We start from the raw sequence: 18312 nt of genomic DNA, 5'->3' as shown, positions 1-18312 counted from the left end.
CATTGACTGGTTTTTTGTTCATCCTATGTTTCTGGTTGCTGTTTTTTTAAATGCATAATCAAGTTTTTAATGCAGAGAAAAAAAGTCAATTTAAAAAAAACATTGTTGCATATTATTACTATTGTTATTAGGCCTGTCTGGTTATTAAATTAAAATGTTGCACACATTTTTCAGCAAATTGTGTCCATTTTGCCTTCCTAAAATATAACTAAGGAGGCCATTAAAAGCAGTAAACAGTTGTGGGCATCCTGTGGCCCTTCTACGAACCAACATTTTGTGAAAAATCTCATTACTGTACTTCTACAAGCTGCACAAGCAGAACAGCCTAACATGTGGTTGGATGCATGCCATCAACATGAGCTGCTAAATATTCCTTGCCTTTTTTTCATCCCTGGCTTCTTGTCCTTTCACCTTATTTGGCACAGAGTCAGGTCAAAGGGGTGAATGGTAATAGAAGTAGGATGTCCTGATTATTAACTTTCCTGGCATAAGACCATCTGGAATGGAGCCATACATGGCCTTTTATATATATTGCTATAGAAAATCGTTAGGTTATTAATATTCGGGGTAGTATCAGTGAGTCATATTTGAAAGTAGAGCACAGCTCTAGTTGCAGCAAGCTCTTGAATTTTCTTGTAAATGAAGCAGCTTGCAGTTTCTTTAAAACAACAACAACAGTAAAATGATAAGGAATGTCAGATAATGTGTTGATCCTCTGAGTCAGTCCCATGGAACTCAATCACCATTCATTCTTCAGCTTGCAGAATCTTATTCAGTACTGTCAAAACAGGTGTGACAAGCAATTAAAAGGAGCAAGAGATAGATAGATAGATAGATAGATAGATAGATAGATAGATAGATAGATAGATAGAATTATTATAAAACACAAATAGTATATTATATTATTTAGGTATAATGGTATTTATACAGTATTTACTGGCGATTATGAACACTCTATTGTTTAGATAACTTAAATCTTTAAAGATAAAAAGAAGGAGTTATTATTAACCATGACTTTTAAAATGTTAATGCTTATAAGCATAAAGTTGTTTAAATTTTACATCTAAAGTTAAATGTGGCTTTAATAAACAACTGCAAAATACATTATTTGTTATATACTAAAGGTTTCTGTCTTAAGCTTAATATTTAATACTAAGGTCTCCACTGTATTGTTACTTATTAATATTGGTGTATATGAAAACAAACAAACAAACAAACAACAACCAAAAGGAAAAGGTTTTAAAAAATTAAAAAGCTATTTGGTTTCTAACTTCCCCCTTTCTGTGCCTCTACCAATTTGCAGTGTTTATAAGCATTTAGGTCCTTTTAAAGCCATACTCAAACTGTTTACATTTGTCATGCTGTGTAATATATTGTATATATAGGAACCATTTGTGCTTCAGTTTGGTTAAACTTCTGTTGTGAATATATGCTGTTAATTTTGCTATTGCTAAATATTCTCCAAGTTTAAGTTCCTGATCAGATATTGTCAGAATTGTATCTTTCTTCCAATGTTGGGCAAAATTTATTCTCGCTGCTGTGAGCATGTATCTCAGTAAATTACGATATTTCTTGTTGATATATTCTGGGATTATACCTAGATAAAAATGGTTGTGATTTCATTTTGAATTTAATTTCCAAAATTTTCTGCATGTATATTTGTTTTTAATGTCCACTCCTAGAGGTAAAAGGTTCCTTGCATTTCATGGCTTTTCCGACATTTATTACTGTATGATTTATTTTGTTTTTGTTCAGGCATGACTTGATAGTGATGTTCCTCTCCACAGCATTCTCCATTGTTTCATTCAAAATGTAACAGAATAAACAAACTATAACCAGTGGATAGCAGAGTAATGGGGTGTGTAAAGAGGACATTTTTTATCAGCAATCGTCCACCCACCCACGTTAAAGCAAAGTGAAATACACTTCTATACATGTTTATTCAGAAATTAATCCATTAAATTCAGTGGGGATTAATTCAAGGCACAATTTCCACCTAATATTTGCACAGTTCTTTTAAATACTATCACATAATTCCCGGCACACAAGGTATCTACACTTCTGTAAGGCAGAGTTAGCCCATCCAAGAGTCTCTAAAGGGTTGGGCAAGATTCAGAAACTTTTTGGGCCTTTTGGCTGTAAGTAAATGAATAAAAGAATCAGAAACTCCAAACGTACAATATGTATCACTGTCATTTGAAGATGCTCTGAACTGAAATGCCCAGTCTTCCAGCCAATTTTCATTGACAACCAGGAGACTACTCTCCGCCACATCTATTTCTGTTTATAAACCTGAATTATTTTTTTTACTATTCTTTCAAGTCTTCCAGGTATGCACATGATAATATATTTCATAGAATACATTTCCCTGGCTGTTGCTTCAATACATGTCTCTATTAGACAAATTTGTTTTAGGCTTTTGTCATTTCCAGACTGTTTCATGCCTATCTCCTTCTTCCTTCTCAACTGTTACTTTGTAACTCTAAATGTTTAGTGTATTACACACACACAAACACGTACACACTGTTACTTTGTAACTCTAAATGTTTAGTGTATTACACACACACAAACACGTACACACAGACCAAAAGCCACACAGAACTCTGAATTATTGGTTGGATTGCCTTATTTTGTCTAGGGTCTGCAGTAGCAGGTTTATCTGCACTGTACAACACGTATACTATTTGATTGATTTTGCTGTTGGCTCTACCATATTTTAACCCTGTCATTGCTTTTTCCTCTATCTCCTTTTGTCCTTTCTATCTGCCAGTGTCTGTCTGGGATAGCACATCTTTCTTCTTTGTCCTAACCAAACTATTTGAATAATCATTATTAAAACAGATTGATAGAGCTGTAACTCTAGCATGCTTTGAATCTTCTTTGGTTAGATAAACATGAAAGCAACCATGTTGGTGCAATATGCACAAGATTCTATTTGAGTGGAAAGGCATGACATGCATTAGCAAAGAGCATAATAGTGTCTTCTTACTTTTTAATACAACTCATGACTGAGTTTTACAAAGGCATATTGTTCAACAGAGGCAATAATCTATCTTACGTTTTCCAATCAAAAACTCCAGAAGTGAGATTGGTATTAGTCTTTTTAAGTCATGGCATTCAATTTGAAATTAGGAAGCCCAATTCTGTATCTTTGTGGACACTGTATTATACAATTGCAAGATAGGAATAAAATGCATCCATGATGCTATTATAATTTAATTTAATTCCTTTATTATGGCCTTTGGGCCAGAAAGCACAACAATAAAATACATAGACCTGTAATTATTAATAAAACTTTAAAATAAAATTATATAAAATACGTTATTATAGTAACTATAGTAAAATAGCAGTGGCAATCACCACTATAGAGAGAGCAACAAAGGAGCATGTGGCTTAGGGATTCCACAGAGCCATCTCCACATAAGCACTGCTGAAAAGGGGTGTTTTTATACTGCCCCCACAGAACTGCAGAAGGTACTGCATCCAACCTGGCCAAGGTGAAAGCCTGATGAAATTTCAGAATTAGGAGAGAAATTCTTCCCATTTGAGAAGAATCCACAAACTGTAGGGTTGGATACTAGGCTTAAACTGGTTTGAAAATCAATATCCCAGATATGTTGTTTAAGATGATTCCTGGCATTTTCAAGCCCTAATGGACAGAGAAAGTCCTAAGGACTGGAGTTTGCTATTAGCTTTTGTTAGCCAGGTTGATTTAAAATGGTCTCTGAGAATCAGTGGAGCCAGACCCACAGAATGAATGAATGAATGAATGAATGAATGAATGAATGAATGAATGAATAACTAAATAACTAAATAAATAACTTTCAAACAGAAATTAAGGAGATAGAACCGGGCTCCAGCACCCACAGAAACCAAACCTGTCTCTAACCGTAAAACAGCATTCTTGATGCATCTTGGAACTGCAAGTATTGCTCTTATAAATTTGGACTAGACAGCTTCCAGGATATTAAACTTAATAAAAATGCAAATTGGAACACCATGAAGAAGCTAAAAGATGACCTTAGCAAGAAAAAGCTTGCAAGCTGCAGGAATAAAATGTCCCCCTTTGAATAGAAGAATCTTAAGACAGCTATGGTACTACATTGGGCCACATTTGCCCAATAAGACAAATGTGTGTTTCAAGATAAGGAAGCCTAGAACTGCACCCCAAGATATTCATAAGTACGTACCTACTCTATTGGGATCCTATTAATTTGCCATTTATGTTACCTACTGTTGTGTCATGCGAACACTAGCACTTCAGTTTTGTGATAATTTACTACAAGTTATTCTTTTAAGCAAAAGGAAGCCAATGCCCTCAATGTCCTTCTCATTCCCACCTGGGAGACAGAGAAAATACTACATCATCTGAATATAGCAAGGGTGGAATTGCACAATCTGCTAACATTGGAGAGTGATGATTAGAAGATGAGAGAGCCTGAATTATTGAATTGATGTACAAATTAAAAAGTAAGGGGACTAGAATACACCCTTGCCTTACCCCTCTTTTGGTGGAAACAGCTCCAGAAAGGTCCCCTCAAGGGGGTACATCTGATTCTCAGTGAGGTGCTAGAATAAAGAGTCTGGATAAGAAGGAGTGATCCGTTATCCATTGAGGATTCCTGAAGTTTTTGCCATAGACTCTCCCTTAGAATCAAATCAAAAGCTGATTTGAAATCCACAATGGCTGCAAAAAGGCCTTTGGGTGGTAAAGTGTATTTTTCAGCTAAATGGTACAAGACCAGACAGTGGTCTAAGGTTGAATGAGGCCTGTTTCTCAACAAGAATATTTTCACTTTGGACCCAATCCAACAGTTTTAAATAAAGATACTTTGCATATAGTTTGCTTATTGTATTAAGCATTGGTCTATAGTTGACAGGGTTAAGTCTATTTCCTGTATTCTTATAGAGAGGGATAACTATGGCCTCATTCCACTCAGATGGAAAACGTGCTGTGCTATTAATATAAGTGAAAAGAGCAGCCAGCACTGGGGCCCACTGATCTTTATTTTCTTTTAACAAGTCTGGAGAGATGAAATGACCTCCCGGAGCTTTCCCATATTTCAGTTGTACAATGATATCCTTAGCCTTGGCTATAGACACAGGAGGCCATTGGGTGGGGAACCACCACTGGATTATTTAATAGTTCTGGATTAAAAAGGTTCTGAAAGTAACTCTCCTAAATATCTGCAAGTATTTGGCAGATGGGACCTAAGCGACCACCCATAGGAGAGCAGTTAACTAGGTGCCAGAACCAAGCAGGGTTCTTGAGCTTAGCTGCTGCAATTAATCTCTCTTAATCCTCTCTTGGCCTTGTACCTTCTTAGGTTTTATAAGTGCTTTATAAAACTTCTTATGCTCTCTGAGTGATTGAAAGGAACCGAATGTGTTATCAGATCGAAAAGTATATGCTGCAGTAAGAAGGGCTTTTTTTGCTTTATAACAATATGCATCAAACTAAGGTTTGGAACTCACATGAAGGACAGTGGGCCTGGACAGTGTGGATAATACACTGGTAATGTGATAGTATGCGTTCAGAGGAGTCTGCTAAACAAATCTGGGAGCGGAGTTTTAATGCTAATATATTAAAATATGACATTTAAACAGACTATATAAAATCCATATTGAACAGTCAATGGAAAGCTAATTTGAATATGTGAATAGGCTGCATTCACAAAGAGATTTAAAAATAATCCAGTATGTACTGAAAAATATCCCTTGTGGTGTTATTATCTACATGCAATGGTCCACACCACAACTTGAGATATACTGTAGATGTTCCTGCATAGGGAAATTGCAAGAATAACATTTTAAAAGGAATTGGTCTTAGAATGCCCAACACAATTGTCTATGCATGTTATGAAGTGTGCATTTCTCCAGGTACAAAGTGTAACGTTGGGAAAAAATCATTTTGCTGTGGAAAAGCATTCTCAGTGACATACAGCCCTCATCTTTCTATGTACTTCAGCTGAAAATTGGCAAAGGGCAGTGACTTCATTGATTGATTGATTGTTTGACTGATAGAATCAATTTATATAGCTGCCCATATCACCACAGGTGACTCTGGGCAGCGTACAACAAAGCTAAAAATAATAAAATACATTAAAAATATATAAAACAGAATAAAACAGATAATAAAAAGAAGTTAAAAATAAGGAAGCCACCTCACTAATTCCCCCATCCCTGGAGTCCCCAGGCCTGCTGGCATAACCAGGTCTTAAGGGACCTCCGGAAGCTCAACAAAGACGAGTCCAGCCTCACCTCACGGGGGAGAAGATTCCACAGTGCAGAAGTAGTGTTTACTGGCAGTAGTTCCTATAAACTAAGCATATACAGTTGTCATTTGCCAGCTTTTAAGAAAGATAATTCTGTAAATTCAGCCGTCTAAATGGTGACCTTTCCTTCTTAAAGCTGAGTTTGTATATATTCCCTTACAATGTAGAGATTTTAATTTTGTCATCCTTACTTCACTAAGGCATATATGTAAAAATATATATAATAAAATTATCATGGCTGTTCCTGGGTCTCCATAAAATAGGACCACTCTGGAGAAAATAGTGCATGGATCGCATTATTTAGAAGAATAATGTTGACACAATGTAGTTAAAGTTGGATGATTTTAAGCATTTTTTTCCTTCTCTGAGCTATTTCTTATTCATCAAGAAAACAGCTGCACTATGCTCATGACAACTGTAAAAAAATAAAAGATTTTTTTACAGATTCATGATAGAATGATAACTGAAGCTTTCTGTCCTGTGGATTAAGACTATTTTTTTCTACAATAACCCACTTTGTATGGTGTATGTCTTGGTTGTCATGAGTACTAATTCTGTGTTTTTACTGATATTTCTATCCCTGGAGTTAAGAGTGACCTACATTTCTGTCTACTTCTCTATGTGACTGAAAATTTATGTGGGTGAAATAATAGGTCTACAATGCTGAATGACACCCAAAAAGGTGGACTACCATATTCTCATTGCTGTTACTAGTGTGGCAAAATGAATACAGTGACCATTTGCCAACTACTGATTCTATAAAACATAGTATAGCATTTGTCTACATTAAACTTGCAGTTTCATATTGGAAAGGATTTCCACATATAAAAGCAGGCTATCTGGTATGAATACTCTTAATGTTTTTTGTGTTTAAATGCTGTGTAGATTTTCCATCAATGAAACTGATGTTATAGTTTTCTAATAATATCATTTCTACTAACACAGGACTTGGTAAGTATAAATATAAATGAAACTAAGTACAGCCACTAAAAATAGGATGAAAGTATCAATGTGCTTGGAGGAACATGTTTTTGCATAAATATATACATCAAAAAGTCCCAAATGAGACTAAGCATGCTCTATATAATCAGTGCCTCAAGAGCCATTTTGGAGAAGCATATTTAGTGGGGATGGGCAACTTATGCTAACAATTAGAATAATTTAGAAAATAAAATTTCCTGTGTTGGCTTACATTAAAAAAATCAGTATGTATATTGACATTTTGCTGAGGCTTTAGCTCACTGAACTGCTCTTTGAAAGTCTGAGTTCTTTATCAATACAGTATCATACAACTGTAGCACAAGCTTTCCTTAGCCAGAGCCCTTCAGAAGTCTTAGAACTGCAATTCCCTTTGGCCATCCTGGGGAGGAATTCTGGGAGTTGCAGTCCCAAAACATTGAAAAGGCAAGGGTTGAAGAAGTGAACTAGCATTTCCATCTTACTATGAAAAAATACATTAATGTTCAACCAACATTTTAAAGTCACCTTTCCAATTAAATTTCTGCATTATGGAGCTTATGGAAAGATTAATTTTTTAATGTTGGAAGAATTGAAGAAATAAAATACAGTACAGCAATCTGTAGAAACTAGAATCTAAGCAGAAAAAATCATCACACGTAGGCCCCAAACCTTCAGAAATAGTTTCGAAATGATCCACATTTGACCTCACAGTAGTCAACGCTGAAAAACTGAGAACCCCACAAGAACCCTACTCTTGTGTTCAACTGTAACCATGGCTGAAAAACTGCAGAGAGGCATGCCAAAATGTTTGGAGTTCCTACCAAAGGATAAATGACCTAGCTGGGGTTACCAGATAAGTCAAAGGAGGACATGGACAATTGGAAAGGAGGACAAATAGATGGAAAAGGAGGACGCACTTACTGCTTAACTTTCTTGGCATCCACAACAAAAATTACAGTGAAAAACTGCAAAAAAAACAAAACAAAAACTTAGGCCTATGTAATGGCCTGTGAGAATAACCTTGAGAGACAGGAGGAAGCCTAGACAACCGTCATGCAAAAGATATCTCAGTCCAGAGAAGGAAAGGGGTGCAGGAAACGTCTCAGAAGGGACTTCTCTAGTTTTCTTGAAAGTAAAAGTAAAGGAGGGGAGAAATGCTTTCAAACTTGCAAGATTCTGTTACTGTAACCTTACAATAAAGGTAGTGAAAGTACTCATGGTTTGTGCTTCTTGTCTGAACTACCTTGTCTGGACGATTGAAGGGCTGACATCTTACACGTATACAAAATTACTTTTTCCAGCATCAAAATGACTGGGTTTTTTTCAATTGCAGGAATGTGCTAGAGCCTGCTAGAAGGCCAAAACCTTCAGTATGTAACTGATTATGGTCTTGTCAATTTCTAGCCTGCAAAGTGTACTAATCAACTAATTAAGCTCACCGAGCAAAGCTTATTAACTTGCAGTTAGCACTTATTAGGGAAGCCTTGCCCAAAAAGCTTCTCAGGAAGTGATAGCTTGTTAGATACTCAAAAAACCAGACAATAGTTGAGTTTAAGGCTATGCTTCCTGGACGGAGGACATGAGGACAAAAAGGAGGACATGTTCTCCTTTTGCGGGACATCTGGTAAGCCTAGATCTAACCCTAAATTCCATGGAACTCCACTGTACTACAGCTGAACCTCAGGTCAGCTTCTGAACTATGTTATAGAATCATGCAGGCAGGGAGCTAATCAAAGACGGTTAACATACCCATAGCTTACTGCTTTAATTCATTATGTACAGAACAGAAATGTTTCAAAAATATTGAGGGAGAAATTACAAAATGAACCAATGTATAGGCTGTATATATTGCACAGTATTTTTCCCCTTGTGTTTCTATGATAATTAGACATTTTTTTGTAATTTATTCATTTAGGGCAATTTGATTACTTTCTCTTTCATCTCAAAAATAACTTTTAATAAGTAATGGGGTACAATGAAAATGATTATGTATTTTGATGAAATGAGATATTTTAAAGTTTATAAATAAGACTAAAATTCCTATCGATCAGAAGTAAATAAAACTTAAATCAAATAAGGAAAAGATTATTTATTTTAGCTCAGCCCTGGAAATTTTACTATTTTTATCTTTCATATTGTATGTATGTATATATGTATATATATATATATATTCTTCTTGGCTGTTTTGATTTATCATAACTGGCCTATGACTGTAGTAAAATTTAGAAGATAATGATAATAATAGGAGAATGCGCAAATACGTGTTTTTGAAATCCTGAAGAGAAAATTGCTAAGAAGCAGGAGCAGCAAAAGACACAGATTGGGCAACTAGGCTAATTGTCTATTCCTCGTTGTGTTTAGACTTTATTTCCATCCTCTCAAATTGGCTGTGCTTGGAAAAAATGAATTAAATATTGAGATACATTTAAGCTATGCATACACATATTTATTTATGATCTGTAGTTAGTTCCTGGTACCAACAATCTGTATTTTGAATAAATAGTTTATATTATTGAATATCATGATTTATTTTTGTACCTTTGTGAACATCAATTAAGGACAAAACAAATCTGTGTATTGTCCTAATATTTTACAACTATGTTCTAGGCTAGAATTTTTAGCAACTTATTAGTTAATGAACTAACATGAAGATTTGTTTTCAAAAGAACTTATTGATGTTGTAACCATGATTTGGTAATACCATTTCATACTAGAATGCCCTAGGCTCAATATCTAAGTCTGTGTATAATTTATAACCAGTTTGTTGATGCAGTATTAGCATAGTACCTATCCATTAGTCTTTTCAGCTGCATGAACAGGCAGTTTATAAACTATATAAAGTTTATATAAGATTTTGATCCTGTAGCAGTCCAGATGTTGCTGTAAAATAATTCTCATATAAATAGGTAGAAGAAACTTGGAGCATTCTCACTGCCCCCCCCCCCAAATTTGTTTTAAAAGTATAAGTTCCATTTCAACTGATTCTGCATTTCCTTCTGAAGCTAATTCTATCTTAGTTACTGCCTAAATATCAAGAACTGGCTAATTTAACTATTACTAAATTTGTATTGTCATTAAGAGGTGAGAGGCTTATAGAAGTAAGGGTGATTGATAATGATAGAGGAGTATGGAGAAGTACAGCAAATGGTATAGGTCACAAATCAATTGTTAGATTTCCTTTTCTCATATTTCTTGCCTCCAATTCATTTTGCTTATCACTTTTTCTTTTTGTCTGCATAGTGTAATCTTGTTTATTCTGAAACAGTACTGTAGTGTGATAGGCATGTAAGTATTATGGACACCAACAGATATAAATTATTTGATTCTTCCCTACTTGCATAAAGTGATTTTTTTCCTACCCTCATTGTAGCAACACTTTAGAAACTCAGTTTTAAATTGCCCTTTTCTGAAAGAATAGAACTAGAAGTACTTCTACCAGCATGCCACAGGTGCTGAAAATAAACATAGATCCAAAATGATTCATATTTTAAATCAGTTGTAGAATTTTTCAATAAAATTGCGAGTATGAATGGATGTACAATAATATGATAGTGAAATTAAGATTTTTTTCCAGAAGACTTTTTCCTTAGTGCTGCTATGGCTAAGGGGCTGAGTAATAGGATACAATGGTATCATTGTAATACAGTAGGGGAATTTTAAGTGGGAATCTCCATGACATTCATAACCGTATACATCACTATTGAAAAGGCATAGAAACTTAAACTGAAAGGAAAAAGTATGAGTAAGCATAGATTTTGCCTTCTGATTTATTGGCTTTTGAATAAGCTGGCATTCATGTATCATTCCATACATTTCTACTCAACAGTGTAATGGATGGATTCAGTTTACTTATTTTACAAAGGCAATTCTTTGTTAGCAACTAGAACACATATTCAGATTTTAGGAAACAGAGGATGTTTCACCACTAGACTATATATTTTCAGGATGGCATAATTTGGAATACTTTGTTGATTTCATCATTTTGCTCCAAGTTATAGTAAGAATTCAGTTTTATAAATAAAGATAATAAACATTTTTATATTACTTTCCAGTAAAATCAGTTATAAAGCAACGAATTTCTAATTTGTTGCTATTTTGTGGAAACAAGGAATGAAATTACATTTCCATTTATTATCTATTTTCTCAGTTGGGGCATGGGAATGGAAAGTGTAATCGTGAAAGTCCAATACACCATATATTGCTTGTGGACTGTCAGTTCTCAACTGCTCATATATAGAAGTAGTTGAGAACAAATCTAAATTATTTTAATTTTGTTCTTTATTATCACCCTTACTATGTGCAGAATGGCACATGTAAGTTGTTATACTCTGGAATGGAGCCTCATTAATATCAGTACATTTTTGAAATTTCTTCCTTAGCCTCCTAGCCATCTGTTAGCCACCTTAATCACTAGTTTCAGCTAACTGATATAAACTTTTCTTTTCTGAAAGTTCTACAGATCATTGTAGGAAAACAGTTTTAAATTTTGCTTTGAAAATGTTTTAATCTATTAAAACAAATTATTTAGAATTTTGTTATATGCCTTTTGGTTGTACAGCTTGATAAAATGTGAAAGATAAAGAATATTAATCACGGGAAATCCAAAGGTTGCCTTTCAATTAACAATGCAGACCTACAGATAACATATGTAACTGATACATTTATTTATTTATATAAATAAATAAATAGTCCAGCTGGTTTCGGGGGGGGGTTCCCCAAGGATCTGGTAGGCAGTCTGGCAGGGGCCTTGGCTACAGCCTGGAATGGACAAGTTGCAGAGGCCTTGGACCATATGAAGCCTATTGTGCTGATCCTGGGGTGCCCCTTGGTTTTCTGAGCAAGGAATCAGGAACAGGAAGCACAAGAAGAGAGACCTAGAATGTTGTTGGAGGAAGACAAAGATCATTTCATTTAACATCAACATAAATCAGTTGAGGTCATCTGTTCGTTTGGGGTCAGGCATCATCAACAAGCTGATGGTACCCAATTATACATCTCAAGCCTGGCCATCAAATGATGCTGTCAGTCCTGCCCAGTGCCTAGAGGCTATATGGGCCTGGATGGGGAGGAACAAACTCAGCTCAATCCTAACAAGACCAAGTGGCTTTGTTTGACCTCCCTGTTATGAGGACATTCCATCTTTAGTTTTTAATGGGGTTGCACTTCTCCCTGACAGACTAGTGCACAATCTAGGGATTCTCTTGGACTCATAGCTCCTACTCAAAGAGCAGATGGCAACTGTGGCCATGAGTGCCTTTGCATAGGTTCATCTGTTGCACCAGTTGTACCCATTCCTGGACCAGGAGGCCTACAGACAGTCACTCATGCGTTGGTCACCTCTTGATTGGACCAGTGTAATTTGCTGTACATGGGACCTCTTTTTATAGTATTTGAGTACATTGAATTTTAATTATGCCTGATTAGAGGTGAAGCAAAGAATCTTTGATTAGAAAGTCCTTTGTTTTAAATCAATTTATATTATCTCAGATAGATATATCAGCATTCTTATAATTCCATAGCACTCTTCTTCAGGAATATATTTTGCCCTGCCTGTTGAGGGCAGTTGAATCAATTGCCTACTTTTTTTTTTCACTGCCCCATTTATTCCCCATGGTTCAAAGACCCAATCTCTTCTTTCTGGCCAAGTTATGTGGACATCTAGAAGTCAATGATCTTGTTCTCTTCCTTTTAGCTAGTAAATTGAGGATGAAGTCTATGTAGCAAAGTGTTGCACAATTACCATTGTTTCTCCATGAATTGTATAATCACTGCATATACCACTTCTCATGATCATACTTGAAATACTTTGGGGAGAATATTAAACCATGTCTATGCACAGCTCTTCTTTATAATCATACTTATCTAGGATTCTTTCTCATACTTCTTAACGTTTTAGCAAATTTAAATCATGATTTTGGTGTTTTAGTAGCTGAGATATCTAAGACTGTATCCATTTAATAGTTATTCTCTAATTTTAATTCTTTTAATTTTTATTTTCTTCTGTAGCCTAGTATTTCCACCCTTAATATTTTAGCCCACTTTCTCTTATTCTGTACAATTTGTCTAATAATATTTTAATTTTTTCCCCCAAGCTCTGTACCTCTTGCCACAGAACTATGTGTGCATGACCTGATCATAATAAAGGCTTTTATTATTGGTGTTATTATTGTATTATCAATGCAAAATTTGAAAATTAAAGAATAAAAAAAATTAGGGGATTTTGAAATTCTGTTCTGTGGCTACATATTTTTTAAAATAAGAAAGATAAATCTTACTCTCTAAATTCTCCAACTTGATATCCACCAGATGTTTTTTACTTCAGTTCCCATTATCCTTAACAAGCATGACCAACAGCCATACTGGCACAGTGGACAGTGGGAATGGATCGAACACATCTGGAAGGCACCACATTTGGGAAGGCGGTTCTATTACTTGCTATATGAAGCATTCTAATAAGGAAATTGGCTAAAATACTGAGTCTCTAACAATGCTATAAATGTCTGAATGCAAACAGTTTTAGATACTTGTCTTCATTTTGATATCATCCATTAGACCTGTACCCAAGAGGCCTTCCTAAAATCCCAGTGATTTACAGTAATATGACATTTATAAAAAAGAGAGCACATGAAATTTAATACTTTTTGCTAAAATTAAAACAAAACAGAACTTGGAGTTTGAAAATGTAGGCCAATAGTAAAGATTTCTAAGGACTGTTTTATACATGTATCTCCAGGTAGTACCAAATCAACCTCACTAAAAGTAAAGTTCACAGCTGAATTGGTCTCCCTAAAAGGAATCCTACTACAGCTGTTTAGGGTTGAAAGTTTTTAATATGACTTTGGTGAGAAAACCTAGAACCTCAGCAACCCAGGCTGGATTTTCATAAATTCTTGTAAGAACTTTTTAACTGAGCACGTAAAGGGGTTTTGTATTCTCTTACTTTGCTTGCCCTGTAGCTGGCCTGCATCTTTGACCTAAAATAAACGAAGGAGTATCTAACACGGTCAGATTAAACGGCCGCAGGGCTGAAGTCTGTTACGCCTCTGTGTAAGAAGCCGCAGAACATCAAGTATGTGTGCGCGCGTGTAGGGAACGTCAGACTCCTCCAATCGCTGCTGAGTTCCCTGCCCCAAGGGGGCGGGCAGATTCTTTGATGTTGGGGGTCCCGGGGTAGTCACAGAGTCAGCGAAATTGCCACTCTTTCTTTCTTGTGTGGCACTGAAGAGAGAGCGAGTCTGGAGGGCTGGCAGCAGGCAGAAGCGAGCACAGCGCGGACAGGTCGAGCGGGAGCGGGAAGGAGGAGAAGGGGACTCCGCGAAGGCAAGAGAGAACAGGGTGGGCGCCACAGGAACATGCATAAACCTCGCACTCCGGAGTCGGCCCAGCCAAGGGGAGGCTGTAGTCGCTGAGGCAACATAGTCGCCGCGAGCAAAGCCACGGCGACGGGGAGAAGGTGCAGGTTTTCCTCCAGAGGAAAGTGGGGAGACCATGCGGGTTCCGGAGGGGTTGGCGCCTCTGCTGTATTTTCTCTCCCTTCTTGCCACCAAGACGTGGGAAGTTCGTCTGCACCCCAAGCAAGGTAAAAGCGTGCTCGAACGGAGAGCATAAATGTGTATACGTGCGCACAAACGCTCGGGTACCCGACGCTGAAATTTGCCCAGCTGCCAACAGCAGCTTTCTAGGAACCCGGGCATTCGGCGCTGGCGTGGAGTGGCGACATGAGGCAAGCGCGCGTGCGTTACGGGAGAGAGCTTTGCACGTGCGGGAGCGGGCAGCTGTGAAGCGTGGCCAGAAGTCGCTTAACTGGTTGCTTTCAGTTCCTAAAATAGAGATTGTGGGCTCCGTGCGTTCACTTTTGTCCTCGGTTCGATTATTTTTCCATTGAAATTATACCTATCCTATTATAAAGTATTGTCCTGAATAATAAAATAATTGAAGTTCCCGCGAGTATGATTAATTCATATATAAATTTCAGGGCTAACCATTTTCCAGCTTTAGACTTAGCCTAAGTTAGACTGGGCAGTTTTGTCAGTACAGTAGATGACTGGTCCCAATCTTCAGTTGCTAGACAGCAGTTAAGACTTGGGTGCACTAGGATCAAACTCTGAATGCTGTTATTTGTAATTGGACTTTTTGTGTGTGGACTGGACAGATCAACAACTTGACAGTGATTTAACATTATATAACATATGAGATCCTTTCATTATTCATACTTGAATTTTTCCATGGGAAAAGATGCAGAAAATCTACAAAAAACACATTTGTACTGTTGGAAAGATCGGACATGCGTGAATTGGAGACATTTATTTTGGCTTTCTAATCTCACAGTGTGGAGTACATTTTAACATTTTGTATTTGCTTCTCCACATACACTTGTCAAAATAAGTCAAAGAAATGCAGTGTTGGAAATAATCTTATATGTAAAGCTTTGTTTTGATGTTTGGTACTATTTATTGAATGTGTACAGCTTCAATTTAATTTAGGGTGAAAAAGAAAATAGTGGTATACAAGTGCAAGTAATGGGTAAAACACAGCATTTGTGAGTGTATGCATTAAAACACACATACCTGTACACAAGTTGGATAGTACTAATTCACCAAGTCAAAAAGCAGCCTTACCTGATGTCTTTTATAAGCTTTAGAATGCAGATATTCATTGTATTTTGAAAGATTGTTCCTTTATGTGTTGGTTGCAGAGACTTTGGTGAAACATCTGTCATCATATGAAATAGTGACACCTGTACGAGTAAATGAATTTGGAGAAGCTTTCCCTCACACTCACCACTTCAAAAGGAGGAAAAGGAGCATGGAAACACTACTGGAACCCATTCCTTTCAGAAGCCATTATCAGTTTAGCGCCTATGGACACATTTTCCTGCTGAATTTAAGTGCTGATACCAGTTTTATTGCTCCTCATTACACTGAGGTGCACCTGGGAAATATAAAAACACATTCTGCCTCAGACCTGCACCATTGTTTCTATCGTGGACATGTTAATGCACAGGAAATACACACTGCAGTCTTCAGTATCTGTGGTGGCCTGGTAAGCACTACATTTTGTATTATTATTTATTTATGTGCCTTTTGTCAGAGAAGGAAAAAAGGGAACTTGACCGATGAAGAGCTGATAGGTGGAAGCTTTCTGCATGATATTTGAACCTATAGGTTATGTTGCTGTTGGTAGTAATATGGATGCTTCAAGCTAGAAATTTTTTGAGATGCATATGAGATGTATATGTAATATCTGTCCAAGATAGCATCAGTATCTAAGATAACAGTATTCTTCTGAATAGTGTAAAATGACAATGTCACCTTACAAGTGACAAATACAAGTCATGAAACTGTACACATAGTCCTCATTTAGCGACCACAGTTGGGACTGGAACCTGGTCATTAAGCAAAATGATCACTAAGTTAAAAATCACATGACCATAACTGTGCTTACGATTTTACTTCATCCTTTCATTGCTTTACATCATCAGAAGGATACAACCCCAAACAGCCAAATGAGCTCCAGTGGCAGGGAAGATTACCGGAACTTGATTCACAAAGAAGCCAGATAAAAGGGCAAATCTTATAGCCCTTTTTCCCCACACTCCCCCGCCCTTTGGAATGCTTACTCCAGCAGGGGGATAATTAGCAAGAAGGGAATTGATATTTCTATTTGCATTCATTGGAGAGGAAGGGATTACAAGAGAGTAAGCAGGCACACAATGGGGAATATGCATCAAAAAGAATGCGCTAGCACTGGCTGCTTCAGTAGTGTGCAGCTTAGGTGGCAAAAGAAAGCCTTTAGCACCAGCCCACCAGAGGATTCTAATCAACTAATTAAGGTCACAGAGTTTTGCTGTGAAGATCATAAATGTAGGCATTGGCCACAAAGTTACTTTTTCATCATCGCCGTAACTGCAAATAGTTGCTCTCCGAGGTAGTTGCTAAATGAGGATTTAGTTTTTATTGCGATTTTTAGTTGAAAGCATAGGTATCTGGTACAAATCTTAATTATACAAAAATGTCAAAACATGAATCATGATGTGAGTCTTTTGTAGTTGCATTCTAATTTCAGATGCATGCGTAAGTCATGTGATTTGTGTTGTGGCACGTGTTTCATAATTTGCTCCCCTTGATATGCCCCATAAATGCCTATGATCTGAAGAATGATGCTGGAATTTAGCAGACTATATTGCTAACTTCTAGCCTTTTCACTTTTTCTTTTTCCTTACTCTTCCTTCCCAGCCACTACTGTTGCTATTCTTTATAAGAATTTGAAAGAGTAGAGTTTCTCATAACTTTCTTATAGGAGACATGGAAAAAAAGAATAATTTTCACACCTCCAAGTCTTGCAGACATTAAGATTATAAAGCAGACATTAAGATTATAAAGAAAAAAACTAAGATTATAATTAAAAATGATAAAGTGTGATAATTAAACCAATGTCACATATAATCAAGTATTATGTTTTCATGGGGGCCAGTAAGATGAGAAACTCACAACTTGGTTGTGAGCACAATAGTAATTTCCCACTGTTGATCTCCAGCAACTGGTGTTGAAAAACATAATAGGTGTGATACTGTAGGTGATACATTACAAGGTCATGTGAAGTGTTCCATGATGTGATGTGTTTAGTTCGGGAAGGGCCATTCTCAATGCTTCAGAAGTTCTATGGTTGTAGTTCTGCGCACTCTTGGTATTTTTATGGGAAGCCACCAGGAAAACCCATGGCTGTAGGTTAGACATGGAAATTGAAAACACATCCCAGAAAAAAGGCAATGGCAAACCACTTCTGTATTGTGCCAAAAAAATTATATAAATGTGTCCATAAATCATCAGAATTTGAGCTTGATTAATGGAGTCTTTACTTTTTTAAATAAATAGTATCACAGTTAGTAGCCATGAATAATCTCCTTCTCAGTGAATTTGTCTAAACACTTTTTAGTACAGTTTAAGTAGGTAGCCATCCATCTCTGCTATTTGTGAATTACAAATTGGAAGGCTAAATCTGTATGTTAAAGATGGAATTAAGTAGTGGTGTCCCCAATATTATAACACCTATAGAAAAGGGATGAGCCTTTACAACT

The 18312-nt window shown here is 36.5% G+C and overlaps 1 protein-coding gene across 1 annotated transcript in view; it reads left to right on the top strand.

The window, feature by feature from the left end:
- Positions 1 to 14470: 14470 nt before the first annotated feature.
- Positions 14471 to 18312, top strand: part of ADAMTS20 (ADAM metallopeptidase with thrombospondin type 1 motif 20) — an 82077-nt gene continuing 78235 nt past the window's right edge. Inside the window, exons 1-2 of the mRNA XM_088141750.1 lie at positions 14471 to 14814; positions 15931 to 16277. Of these exons, the coding sequence (XP_087997876.1) occupies positions 14724 to 14814; positions 15931 to 16277 (438 nt within the window). The 5' untranslated portion in view covers positions 14471 to 14723. The remainder of the gene's footprint in view (positions 14815 to 15930; positions 16278 to 18312) is intronic.

The sequence above is a fragment of the Python bivittatus genome, unplaced genomic scaffold (genome assembly GCF_059951505.1).
Source record: "Python bivittatus isolate LINGU-HERP-01145 unplaced genomic scaffold, Pbiv_v1 ctg000330_np1212, whole genome shotgun sequence".
Lineage (NCBI taxonomy): Eukaryota > Metazoa > Chordata > Lepidosauria > Squamata > Pythonidae > Python > Python bivittatus.
This window is presented reverse-complemented; position numbering and strand designations above follow the sequence as displayed.